Source organism: Calonectris borealis, chromosome 5 (genome assembly GCF_964195595.1).
Source record: "Calonectris borealis chromosome 5, bCalBor7.hap1.2, whole genome shotgun sequence".
NCBI lineage: Eukaryota > Metazoa > Chordata > Aves > Procellariiformes > Procellariidae > Calonectris > Calonectris borealis.
The window spans coordinates 32,910,459-32,925,120 of NC_134316.1; the positions used below are offsets into that span (position 1 = coordinate 32,910,459).

Here is a 14,662-nt window from a genome sequence, read left to right on the forward strand (position 1 = left end):
ATATGTATACTATATCCTGTCCCTCATATGCCCTTGACTTAATTCTGGTGCCAGATCACTGTTTTAATTTTCTGTTTCATTTCACCAGTGTTGGATATAATCTCAATACGTATGTGAAACCGTGTTTTATGAACACAATGAACTCTGTAGCTGGTGATTAACTCTTCATTGTATGTGCTTCAGAAGTGCAATGCGAATAGAAGATTTTGTTGGGGGATGAACAGCAGCATTCAACATTGCAGAAATTTTCAGCAGTGTTCTGATTCTTAAGAAAATTCTGAAGTTATATCTCATGCCTTCTGGTGGCTTTATAGTGTTGGTGGTATTTTTCCAAATCCCAAAGTAGCCCAGAATCAAAAGGTGACATTTTCTTTCCTTCTAGGAGTTGGGGTTTTTGACACAAATCTTAGACCCATATCTTCTTATGTGTTTTGATGCCTGTGTCTGGTTATTTACTTGAGTTTTCTGGTATTTCTATATAACAGCACCAGATCTTGTAGTAGTTCTGTGTTACTGTGACAAGTTTTGAGGAAAGAGAAGGTCCTGATTCTTCTTTGTCCATTTTACTGTAATCTTCATCCTAAATCATTCCCTCCATCCAGAGTTGCTCTGATGATCCAAATGGCACCTGCTGGTTTGCTTTAAGCTCCTTACCCCTTCTTGTCCCCAGACAGAACACGAGATAATCTTTCTTTTACATCATTCTTACTACATGTTTTTCCTTTTTCAAAGACAAGTCCCCAAGAGTTCATAAATGCAGATAAATTACCTCTATAAACACCTATGAGTAAGCATTCCATCTATATATGCTAGCTTTCTTAGTCTTTTTGTCTTGCCCTATGCCCTGTGTATTCTTTTACACAAAAGCAAAACCAAATACAAAGAGTATGAAATATCATCAGAATGTATTTTATTTGTTCTTTACAGAAGTGAAAAGGTAGCAAGTAAAATTAGATCACTGAAATCATCAAAGTAGCCTTTTTACCATCTGGATTGTAAATAAGTTATTAATCCTTGATTATTTCTTTTTCCAAATTTTATTTTTGAAATGTGTTATGTATTTATACAGTCATTGCTGAGATGGGAATCATTTGCCAAAGTTACAGATTAAAGGAGTTCACAGCAAAGAAAAGAAGACTCAGTATGTTTACAAAACAAGTGGACTGTTTAGAAAGGCTCATCTCTGATACTGTTGAAAGTCTACTAAGTCAATCTTTTATGTTGTTCAGCACAATGGGGCCCTGCAGTGCTCTCTGTTTCTCATTTTAGCTGCAGAAGGTATTCAACTATTTAATACAATTCAAAAAAGATACCACCTTTTCTTAAAGTGCATTAAAATATTGGCTTAAGCAAATTAGTTTTGTCATCACATGAATTTCAGTGATTTAAAAGTACCAATATTAATATATGCAAGACTGAAACTCAGTATTAGCTTAATAGTAATACTAATTTAATGTGGGTAATGTTATTACCAAGATTTCCTTTATTTGGCAAGCCCTGTAGTGAGAAACTGGAAACAGTGGAAACTGTTTCCCCCTGTAGTGGAAACTGGAAACAAGAAATTGGTAAGCTGTAAATGCAGTTTCATCTTCACATTTAAATGATGTTCTTTATATGCTTTCATGTCTCTAACCCTGTTTTCAAATGGTATTTCATTTTCTGCCTTTTCTTTCTACCCTTCTATATATAAGTGTACTAATAGGTACTGAGAATTAAGTTAACTGTCTCAGTACAATATTTATTATCTAGGGTGTAAGTATTGACTTTTTTTAGTATATATATGAGGGTGTGATTTTCGTCATTTATACATAGCTCTGCATCAGGCAATTCATGAAGTCATTGAAAGAGGGCTCAGAGACCTTTTGGAAAACTGTGCAGATGGAGTATATGTATTCTATACTGCTGTGATACAGCTATATCTTCACTCTGTTACTCAAAAATATGAAGCATGGAAGTGTGATGCTTTGACCATCTTTCTGCACCCTTTAGTCTGTTGTGCAGTCTGAGACCAGTCTCTCACAGTATAATCAATTCTTGTGAGCAACACAAGGAAGAAGTATTTTCTTGGACTTTCAGAAAATACTACAACTCAAATATGGCTCAAACAGAATTTTATTTCTAAGACTAAGCTCCCTTTTTATTACTTAAAATCTGTTTTCTCAAACATCTGTTCTAGAAACTTAAAGTAAAAACAAAAAACACTTACCTGTAACTATAGTCTTCCATTCATTGTCTCATAAGTAATAGGAAAAGAAATATTTGAGAAAACAGAGAAGACCAATTTCACCATGGCTTGGACTATACTATTCAAGATTTAGCTTAAAAAAAACTCTGCAAGTCTTAAAGTGGTGTGTGGTAGAAATTCTGACTGGCTTTTTTCTATAACCTTGCCAGCAGTCACCCTGCAATTTCAGGAAAGCTTCAATTATAGTACGCATGTTTCAGTCTCAAAAATTGAAACTCTGTAATGTAAATTTATCTTATGATTTCTAATCACTTTATACATCTCATTCCCAGAAGCTTAATAACTACTAAATTCGAGTGCTTGCCTAATGCAAAACACTTGCCAAATTAAAAAAAAAAAAATTCTATGTTGCGTAATAAATCAGAATTATTGAGCTCTGTCCAACTTCCTTTAAGAAGTAATTTTGCCTAAAAGTTTTTGCAAATCAATAAATTACTTACCAGCCAGTGGAAATTCAATACAAAATTCAAATGTGTTTCTTTTTTTTTATTTTTGAGAAATTACTTTGTGTTACTTTATTATTGAAGAAATAAATAGGTGTGTCTGCATAAATTGATGTGTTTCCAGAATTATACAGAAGCATGAAAAGGGGTGAATTTTTACAAAATGCTGTCAGTTCTTTTACATATATATACACACTTTTTTATATATATGTATAGATATATAAAAAAATAAAAGCAGTTATGTCAGTAAACAAAGTAAGAGAGATTAAGCCTCAAACACAAACAACCTGATATACAAAGAAAAAACACCAAAAACACAAAATGAAAAACCTTATTGCTATTTTCAGCATTTTGTCATTGGTATGTATATGTGGACAAAAATGTGTATGCCCATACTTGGTTCTTGTTCGTTAATACAGTTGTTTTGCTTTTAAATATTTTTATCTTTTTTCCATTGTATTTTAAACAAGCTTTTGCTAAAACGGAATAGAGAAAAGCTTCTACTTAATAGATGTTATAGTTCAACAGTCATCTGAACTGAGTATCATCACTTCTTTTTCATCGCAGCCATACATTTCTATGCTTTAGGAAGATTGATATTAATTGAAAACTGAGATGCTTCCAGTTTCTTAAATTACTTGTGGTATCAATGATTAGGTCATTATTCAGTGTTGAAGTGTTCCACGAATTTTCTTATAAATCCACTAGTTACATTTAGTAACACCTGTGAAGAACAAACTATTTTTCCTTTTGTTAATTACCCTAACATACCAAAACAATATACAATACAGTATGCCCTAGGTAGCAGTAGTGTTGATCACACAGACTATCAGATGTCTGAAATATTTTAAAAATATATTTTCAGAGTTTTGCTGAAGAATAATAACTTTTTTTTTTTTTTAAGTTCAGGATGAGAGTTTAATGTATAGCTATAATAAAGAAAACCCATTGGGATAAGTTACAGTCCTTCATTCTGTTTGGTTGGGGTTTTTTTTGTGTTTTTTTCCTGCTAGTTTAAGTTTAAATGATGAAAATCAGTTCATTGCAATTTCAGACTTTGGTAAGAAAGATATTGCATCATCCCACTAAAATCAGAAGTATAATTCTATAATTGGATAGGGTTGACCCTGTACTGCTGTGGAATCTGACATTTCTTTTTCTAAATAATTCTAACTCCTCTCGAATGAACCCATGTTCTGTACAGAAAGACATGGGGGAATTCTTTATAATTATCTTGATTTTCACAATGTATAGCATCTGCTGACCAATAACATTTTGCCAAGCTACATATTTTTTATAATGCCCTATACATGGTAATATTTTTTTACTTAAGCCTCTTGAAAGAGTCCCAGTTGATGCTTAACCTGTATATGTTTTATTTTTGTTTTTATTGTTTTGTAACATGAGTTACAAGTTGGAAACACAAACTAAGGATCTGTTTCTTAAGATACTTTTTTCCTGTTTTGGCTGCTTGTTTATGTACAAACTATGAAAAAATGGATCTTCATATTACTTAACATACAACTAAAATATTTGTGTGTGCATATGTACAAGCCCATATTTTGCTAATACACAACTTTATACATTCACAGTGTCCCAGCTTTCTCATATGCATTAAGAGTTTTAGTGCAAAAGTATGTATACCTATTTTATGAGGGACTGTCAATGATTGTAAGTAACAGAACTGCTGAAAGTGTGAAATTTTGCTTCATTTATTTCTAAATAGTTTTGGTTAGTAATTATATGACCATGTGATAAATCACATTGTATAGCATTTTAACATCTTATTTCTTAAAGCAAAAGTAGTGTAATTTTGGATATTTTATAATATTTATATATTACAAAGATGTCAAAAAACATGCTTTGAATAAGTATTGTATGTTATGTTTTGAAAATTGGAATTTTACATTTTTACTACATTTATAAAAAGAAAAGAGTTATTCTGTCAGGATCTAATACTTTAAAAAGAGAAATGTGTATATAAAAATTTTAAACAGAGCAGTGCTTTTTTGATGTGTTCAAGAATTAATGTTAAGCATATGTATATTATTTAGAAAACATGATCAATAAATATGACTCTTAATTCTTTTTTGTGTTTATTTTGAACAGAGGCCTGATAATAAGTTATTAACCTTTGCTCAACTAAATGAACATTTTTAATGCTAATCATAAATATATTGTAGTAATTTGTTGTGAAGGTATTAGTTGCATGTTCATCCATCATGAGATTAATGTTTACATTTTTTCACCTGCCTCTTGATTAAAAAAGATCAATAAATATTTTAGCAGTTAGTATATTGCTAAAACCTCAGTAGCTTCAGTGTAATTGTTGTAAGATATGGAACACAGTTTGCTGGCTATAGTCCGTGCTATAGAATGGTGCATTATAAGGTGCCAAAGTAAATGTCTCTAACTTCTTTCAGATGTTGGCCCTGTTTGTTTGTAAACTGAGAACTGTTTCTAGTGTGCTCATTGAACTTGCTGGAATTTGTGTTTACTATAGTCTTCATTTTCCCCAAGAGGAGGAGAGAGGAAAGAATATATTCCTCATGTGGTCAGCATATTTTTAAGTATTTATGTGAGTTCACCATCTTGATTTCAAGTCATGAATTTGTTTTTACATGCATAAGCATGCATATTTACATGCATTATTTATCTAATTGACTTTAAATTCCATTAAGTTCCAATGAGTAGGAGAAAGATTTTTGTCTTAGGCATTTTTTATTTATTTTAATTTTCTAGTTATGTTACTTTCGTTGGTTTATTTATTTTTTTAACTGTTCAGTCTAAGGCTTGTAAAGGTTGATTTGCTCCTGAACTGCTTTGTTCCCAGACATTGCCATCTTCCCCAACTACCACCAAGTCCTCTCCATCTGATCCCATGACCACCTCCAGAGCCAATCAGGTACAGTATCATCCTACCATCTACACCATACTTTTCACGGGTGACAGCTTGCAAACTGGAGAAAAAGATATGGTGGGTTAAGGATTTATTCGTTCATTCACATATATACACCCATAACCATAGATATCTAACTCTTGTTAGAAATTGGTAAATTGAATGGAAAACATTTTTCTTCTTTTAATTTGTTTTGTTGTCTTTTTTAAATCTCTGATGAAAGCACAATATCTTGTAAAATAGTCTTTTTTTAATTTGATTTAATAAATAGTAAGGATACATGCTGGTGTGTTTGTAGACAGAGTAACTCTTGGTATATGTATGTTTATGTATATATGCACACACGTATTTACTTCCTGGATCATTTATAAATCATAATGGAATTACCCCTAAAACCATGCTTAATTAGCTGGGTATGAACCTAGGAATGGCAAACAGATTTCTTTATTTATTTGTTTATTTACTTTAAGAATTTTGAAATGTGTTTGTGGACAGTAACATAGGCGCATTATTTAAATAGTGTATGTAATAAAAAAATAGATTTGAAATGAAACTTTATTGATGAAGTAAAATTAAGTCTCTAAAAACATACTAAACACATCTAAATAAGTTTAATTCATGTCTTCTTTTTAAATGCATAAACTGTGCTTTTAACAGTATTTTAATTACACTCATTTATTTCTATTTTGACTGGAAAAAAACATGACCAGTTCATTATGTCCACAAATCATCATACTGTGTATCTATTTGCCTTCCCTATGAAAATTGTTAAAGTTACTTCATACCATGCTTTTTAGAACTGATTCATGCTGAATAAATACCTTATTCATTTTTTTAATGTACTGTTAAACTTAATGTACTTTGTGTTCAAATAATGTAAGTATTCCGTATGTGCTAACAGTTTTTAACACACAATCTGTTTATTTAAGTTAGCTGAATGCTTCTATCAGATCTTGCACAAATTAGATCAAATACCAGAAAAGTTTTCTTCACAACAAGCTAATTTTCCCTGGAAGTTAACATTGCTACTAATTACTGATCCTCTGATATTTTGTGAACTGCTTAGAACTTGCTGGCTGTGTGAACAATTTAACATACAACAGGACACAGGCATATTGAAGCAATATATCACATTTTTGATCAACACATGACTATCTGTTGAAAGGGACATCTAATACAGAAAGTAATGAAATTTAGAGAGAAATTGTACAGATAGAAGAACTACTAAGAAAATATAAATTGCGATATCCCTCACTTCAATTTGAAAGCCGCCTTCATCAGCCTGCTTCCATTCCAGCAACAGTTATTTGGCTTCATCATCATTAAATGACAAAGATAAAATCTTTGCCAGCAGCTAGGGGTATTTTATGAACACTCTGTTCAGCCTTTATTCTCTCTCTTAATTTTAGTATTTTGTGTATTTTAATTAGAAGGTTTTGAAAATGTAGAGCGCACAGATCTTTTTAAGTGTTCTTACTATTTTTCTTTTCTGTGTCTTCTTTCCCACTTTTTTTTTTTTAAGTTATGAGTATACCCTGATGATCATTATTTGGAGAAAAAGGAAGAGGTGCTTTTATTTACAGGAAATACTATTTGAGTATGCTGTTTAATTAGCATCAGAGAAGTACCTACTTTGCATCTGTTCTATGAATTTTGAATTACCAAAATTACAATGTAGCATATAAACTTTAAATGACTTTTTAGGAGCTAAAAATATTTATTTTTGTAGAAAGTTGTTCTAGGAGAATATTGTCAAGTGATATAGCTGAATATCCAAACTAAGGGAAATGTATGCTTTGTGTTCTGCCTATATTCCACATTACATAGTTTAATGCATTTTTTCCATAACCTGTGTTCAATTCAGTTTTCGTACAAACAATCTCTTTTGAATAGCATTAAAATTGTATATATGAAGAAGATTAATGAGTTCCTTAAGTGACTTTTGGAACTGCTTTTATCATTAACCCTTGAAATTCCTACTGGTTTATAATTATTCTATCCCTCCTAGTATTTCGTAGTGGTTTCTAGACATTCCAGCAGGAAGCACAAAGCACATGATAAGGCAATTAAGGCCTTTCTGTTCATTCTAGTGATAAGTGACGTAGCTGGCAATTGTTTCCAGACTGTAGTAGTGATTAGCATTCAGCACAAGTATATCGACAAGTATCTGCACTGCGGCTGTCACACGAAAATAGGTTCCAACACAGTAATCTCAAACCTGTCAGTAGTCATGTAAGTACCCAATAGGAGAGTATTAGAGAACAACAACAACAAATGTTTGTTTTGATATATGGCTGTGTAAGTTGATTCTGAATAGAAAATAACCATTCAGGTATGAGTTTTCTCGCAAGATGTTATATCAGAATAACAGGAAGGAGCTTATTTAACTGGATGGAGGTCAGGAAATTTAGTGTTAAGGTGGAAGATAAATTCACAGCACATCCTGTTGTGTGGATATAGTAGCATATCAGGCTTAAGGTTATTCCATTTTCTATAATATTTTAATCATGACAAGATAATATTTTATATTAAAGATTAGTAAGGTGATTAAGCAAGGTTTAAGCAATGCTTAATGCTGGGTTGCTGTTGGAGTGAGATTTTTCAACTGGGTTGGAGGACTCCCCATAAGTCATTGCAATTAGAGACCTGTCGAGGATGTGTGTTGATGAGCATACCTGATGATGTGATCCTTCCCGCTGCACAAGCATGTCAGTTGTATTCTCCTGACAGAGCTTGCAGAGTGGGAAGAACCATTTCTAGGCACACTTTTTACCGCAAGAGGAAAATAGTTCTGCCAACAGAGGTCAGAGGAAGCTGGGCAGGAAATCTGGCTTGTATTATGTCTTCCTTTTAATGACTCACTTTGCCTCCATTCAGATGAGATCATAACTCCTTTGTATGGCAATTTCAACTTTTGTTGAATTGTTGTTTGTTGAAAAATCCAGTGTTCATGAAACTACTCATTTTACGATTCTCAAGAAGAGGATTGTCTCGAAAATGTCTTATATGGTGGAAAAAAAAATTTCCTTCAGAACTGTCATGTGTTGTGTTATATTGAATTGCCGTGGACGCAACAGAAACCTCTGTGTTGGAAGTGTTTTTTTTCCTTTAGTTCTTTGTTCCAGGAAGATATACATCTGTCAATATTATTGTTGTAAATGTCTTATTTTTTCAGTAGAACTTCCTTGGGCCTTTGTTCACATTAAAAATTCATACACTGCAAACTTCCCAAGGAAGAAAGAACCATAGAGGCAATAGAATTAGGGACATTTCAAATAACTTTCCCCCCCCTGCCTCCTGTCTGCCTATCACTGAAAAGAACTCAATCTTTCTGTACTTTTATAGTGAGAGCTTCTGTGTTACCCCCTCATGAACTTTGTCAGCTTTGTTTATAACAGAACACTGACAGACATACAGCTACAGTGGTAAAACTGTTCTGCTGACACCCCTGGAGCTAGCAGAATATAGCTTTACTTTTATTTACCAGAAGGAGGAAATCAATTTTACTTTTCCACAGTACACTTCAAGTGGGAATTTCATCTCAAAAATGATGAATAACACCATAAACATCATATAAAACATGCTTGCTTTTCCTCTGTAGTACATTTAAAGGTACAAGTTTTAATACTTATTTTAACAGTTAAGTGACATTAGACAGACAAGTATTTCTATAATTAAACTGTTTAAATATTTTCTTTTGTTTTCAAGATTTTTTTTTGTCTTCTTATCTGCCTGCTTTACTGATGTTACTGTTATTTTAGAGTGAGAAACACGAGTGATATAAACCTAAGCTTTGTATTTCTCCTTTGTCTATTTGATGTACATCTAAAAATTCAGTTGTAAACCCTTGCATGTTTCCTTCTCCAATTCTCCCTTTATCCATGAGATTGATACCGCTGCTGACCTTTACTACTGGCTGTAAGAGAATAAAAGTCCCAAACACACATTCCCACTTACAAGTGAGTCAGGAGAGTGATGGGTAGGAGTCCTTTCCCCTTCCCTTATAATTTAGATAGGCTTAAGCTCAGTAATGTAATAGGATTTATCATCACAAACTTTGTGTAATTAACTTACTATATAAACCTTCTTTTATTTTTACTTTTTTAAATGCACTATTTTTTCCTATGGCATTTGCATTTTTTACAATTATACCTTCTATTTTGCTTCTTTGTTTTTGCACCTGAAACTCTTATTTTATAATTTAATATCGTGTAATATAAATTTTGTGGAGTGCAGGTAGGTGTAGGATTTGTCCATTCAGTCCTCAAGGTTTACGTTTTTTTGGAGCATATCTACGTTATCTGGTTGCTGCAGTATCTGTAATAAATAATACTTTTCAACTTTTTTACGTGATGGAACTGAGCCATTTTTCTTGGTACTGCCTGTACCCAGCAGGTACAGCACAAGCGTGTGGCTGTTATAGTCTTGGAATTAGGAGTTTGTACTTTTGGCTTATATTTTCTCTTTATTTTATGCAAAATCTATAGCTTGCAATGGGATATGATAGTACACATATAACTAGAATTGGGGGATTGATTGATATCTCTAAATTGTAATGATTGATGTAGATGGTTTCCCTTTCTGACTTTAAAGAACAGTCCTATCCCTGTCTGTAAAATGACTTACAGAAGTATGATCTTTTCATGCCAGATAGAGAATCTGAAAATAGAGGCTGTCTGTAAAGCATACTGACAGCTTTTAAAGGGTTGATGAACTCATATCACTGATATTTAATATCTAATTTTTTGTGGGAGGTGGAAGAAGAAATAGGAAAGCTTTGCTTTAGTCTTTTGTTACAATTAGGGCACGGAATTTTAAAATATATATAATATCCACTTCAAATGATAAAGTTTTTATCAGTAGATTAATCTTGAAGTATAAATGATGTTTTATGAGTTTTAATGATAATCCCAGGATACTAGGTAGCCATCATAGGCCATCAAGGTACTATCTCTATTTGCCTTTGACAATTTGATGTGGGAGTTTTTTAAGATATTCTGTCTCTGATATTTTAACTGCAATATTCATCTAATTTTAATTCTCTAATTTTAATGTCATTTCTTACAGTGGTATTGAGAAAATCTGTTTTCTTTTTAGGTCTGTCACAGATTGACTGTTGCTCTGTGTGTCACTTGATCTTTCCAAATCTCAGTACTGTGTATTTAAAAGCAAAGTCAATATAAAGTTATTTAGCATTCTGATAAAAGGTGCTGTAGAATTAAAAAACTGTTATTACTTTAATTTAATTGCTTAGAATATTTGCCATGGTAGTTCTCTGTGAGATAACAATTTGACCTTTTTTCAACCTGTCAGATTGGTCATTGATAAATACAACCATTTTATTTACATCCAGAAGATGATATCCGAGTTCCATGCACAAACGTAATACGCTGTTTGAAAGAGACTTCATCTAATAGACAATGTTTCATATGGACCCATCACTAGCGAATTTAGTACACCGGTTTCTAAAATTATAAATACATGAAGACCACAAATATAATAAGTTGTTAATATATTAAACAAATATATTTTTCTAATTATGGCATCAAACCATTTTTTTTATTCACAAGTAGATGCATGAAAAGGCAATCAGGTTTGGTGTGGTAATGGTGATCAGAACTATATGATAACTGTAAGAACCTCATCATGATGTTTAGGGGAATAGAGTTGAAGAAATAGGCCCTGTATGTTGCTGACATTTTCTGGAAGGTCATGAAACTTATGGTGTACTTTTGCCACAGAAAAATTCTTCACATAATTTCTCAACATAGCATATCTTTTTGGTTAAGTCTTAGCAACGAATTTTATCTTCGGTTTTAATAGTTATTCAACTTCACCTTCAGAGTTCTTTTCTGTTTAGGTCTTGCCATTGCTATTGTAGACTTACCCAGTAATAATTTTGACTCCCCATTGAACATTGTGCATTGTAACAAGGTTGAATGAAAAGTTAGAAAAACACTTCTCTTTCTATTTCACATTTTTAGATAATTTTATCGATTGTAAATTCATATCTCTATAAAGTGACCTTTTTGTTTCAATTTAATAAGAAGACAGACTTCCTTTTTTGATTACAAGTTGCCTATGGCACACTGAAGAGCATGTAATAAATAATGTTTGAGATAACATATCTAGAAAGGGCTATGGAGAATTATTCCTGTTCAAGTGAGAGGACTCCAGAGGTTCCAGTGTTTCAGAGGTAACCTTTCTTGCTGCTCTTCAGCTGAAATTGTTCGTTTCATGTCTAAACTCTAAACAGAATTAACCTATATTCCATAGACTAACTATAGACATGTTTTCTGGTTCTCAGGTTAATCCATTACTTTTATTATATTTCTCTTGTTCTTTGACGAGTTTCTCCCAATATTTTGCAATATCTGAGCTCAGCGCTTTTGTTTGCAGTCTCCTTAAAATAGATTTTTTTTTAGGTACTATAAAGATTTTTAAATAACAGTTTAAAAAAATCTTATATGCAAATCAGTTTGGTTTTTTTTTTACTCTTTCTTATTTTCTGTTTCAATTTTCCCCTTTGGACAACTATGTGGGTAATTATTTGTGTTCATATTCCTTTATATTGATTTACTTCTTTCCTTTCTTCTCCTTTCTCCCACCACACAGCAATTTTAGGGTTCACTGTTTATTGATTCCATGTTCGTGTATCTTGTTTTGATTTTATGCTTGAAAAGAATTAGAATCAGTTAGCTTCCTATTTCATCCCCTCTTCAAAAAAATACACTTTCTCTGTGTAATGGACAGCATTACTATTCCTTTTCTATTAAAATGGATAGATGTTTTAAATAAATCAATTTCCCCTCATGTTTTGAACTCTACCTGGTTCTTAGATTTTTTTTCTGTGGTTGTTTTTCCCGCATAGATAAAAGTCAGGGGGGGGAGGAAAAAAAAAAAGAAAAAAAGGCATATAAAAGTAAAGCTTGAAAAAAATATGTGAAAACAAAGGGACAAACTAATTTCTTTTTTTTCTTGTAAGAAAACAGCTTTTAACAAGATACTACATGGTCACCCCTGTTGTACATTTATGAAGACTTAGCCTATCATCGGTTTTAATCCTTAGTTTAGTCATTATTTTTAAAAATTGTTAAAGGAAGTGAATAGAAATAGAATTTTGGAAACATACTAAGATGATTTAGAAAATGTAGAAATTTTACTGTAGTGTGACTTTAATAAAGCCTGGTTTTGATCCCAGTTTATTTTTAAATCGATGTTACTTCTGTGAACATGCTGAGATTTGGGAGAAAAGTTATCATTACACTTTTCTGTACACATATGATTTGTGTGGTTTATTCACTTAAAAATATTTTGGAGTGAACATGTAAAAAGATAATGCTTTTTGGATTGTATGGATTTTGCTTTAGACTCACATGAATATCTTATTCAAGTTGTTTAAGAGTTAAAAAAAAAATCTCGCACTGTAATTGAAGATCTTGTTCTTTCATTTAAGGATATTTGTAGATATGATATGTAGATTTTGGCATTTGTCTATGTCCTATCTGCTTCTGAAAAAGGATCATTAAGCCCATAAAAGTTGGAGAATACACATTCTTTGTCAAAATTTGGTAAAGGTCTTCAAATTCTGTGCAAAGGGGTGTTTAATTTTTTCATTTTCTTTGTTCCAACTGTTTTAAGCATACTTCTTTTATCAGTACAAAATGAAAATAAATAGCATATTATAAAGTGCCAGATATTTCCATGTTCAAGTTCCATCCCATGTAAGCTAGAGTGAGAGTTGGTAGCATGTAACTCTGTGGTCTAACCAAAATTATCTTTGACTTCGAGTCCTTAATATTCAGGTTTGTTGACCTACTGTTTCATTCAGAACTAGCATTGGGAGAAAAAGCCAACCATATTCTAAGGTATAGAGACAAAGAGTCATTTAGTGCGCTCTTTGCTGTTTGAACAACCCAGAGAAAACAGGATGTCAGAGCAATTTCCAGAATGCAAATCTGAATGGCTTTATTGCTTTTTTTCTGCTGCGTACTGTATCAGTCACACGAAGGTTAGACTCTAAGTTTTCAACTATTCAGAATTTAATTTAGCAGCTCTTAAGGAGTTCAGAATTTATATGATCAAGAGTTGTATGAGAATGTGGAAAAAAACATTGAGGTTACAGAGCTTACTGTCACACCAGGACAGCACAGACTATAAGGTAGAAAAGGCAATACCATATTTTTCTGATATGTCAGAGGTAAGTTGAGTGAGGCATGGTTAGGCTTAGCTCTAGAAGATCCTGCTTTGGGCATACGATAGTTAATATTTTCTTTGTACCATCTGAAACACTATCACTTTCCCAAGCTGCTTGTAAGGATAGTGCAACAATGCACTACACTTTCCTGCAGGCTGTATGCTAGATGCATCGTCTGCCTTTTGCATGCTTTGAGAATTCATCAGTGGTGAGAAGTCATAAATAGATGTGAGACACCAACTAAAGTAGGTGTCTGCCTGATTTGAGTGAAAAAGGAGTGTTCTTTGTGTACAAATCATAGAAAGAAGCTGGTTGATTTATTGCACTATAGGGAATAAGAGGTGGGAGGTTTTTCCTCTTCCAGAGAAAAGTGCATCTTTGAGATCTTTGCCCGTAGCATAGCATGCCAGACTTAAGATAGTCAGTCAATACCTTTACTCTGCAGTCAAAACAATATGTAACTGCGTCTTCTTCAGAAGCAGTATTTTCCCCTAGTTTTGTGCGTGTAGCTATTTTCACACTTGTTGGGTTTGGGTTTTTGTTTTTTTTTTTTCTCCCTTCTGAAAATAAATTATACTCCTTACATGTAATAACAGTTATTCAGAGGCATAGTTTGCAAATAGTGGATCAGTGGAAGGATTGTAACCATAGACTCTAAGAAGCATCCTTGGAAATGCTCAGGGGCTGCGTCCACTGGTCTGTTACCTCCCACCGATTTACATGTGAATCTTTGCAGTTTGTAGCCTTGAAGAGTATTTGTCTGGGGTACAGAATGACTGCTGGCTGTTTGGCCTTCTGTTTCCCCCTGCTTCTCAAATGGCACCTCAGCAAATGCAGTCTTAGAGATCAGAGACTTTCTGGACTCTTTTTTTTTTTTT

General features: G+C 32.7%; 1 protein-coding gene across 1 annotated transcript in view; it reads left to right on the forward strand.

Moving 5' to 3' along the window:
• NOVA1 (NOVA alternative splicing regulator 1) overlaps positions 1-14,662 on the forward strand; it is a 156,190-nt gene that overhangs the window by 123,177 nt on the left and 18,351 nt on the right. Inside the window, exon 4 of the mRNA XM_075151751.1 lies at positions 5,522-5,593. Within this exon, the coding sequence (XP_075007852.1) occupies positions 5,522-5,593 (72 nt within the window). The remainder of the gene's footprint in view (positions 1-5,521; positions 5,594-14,662) is intronic.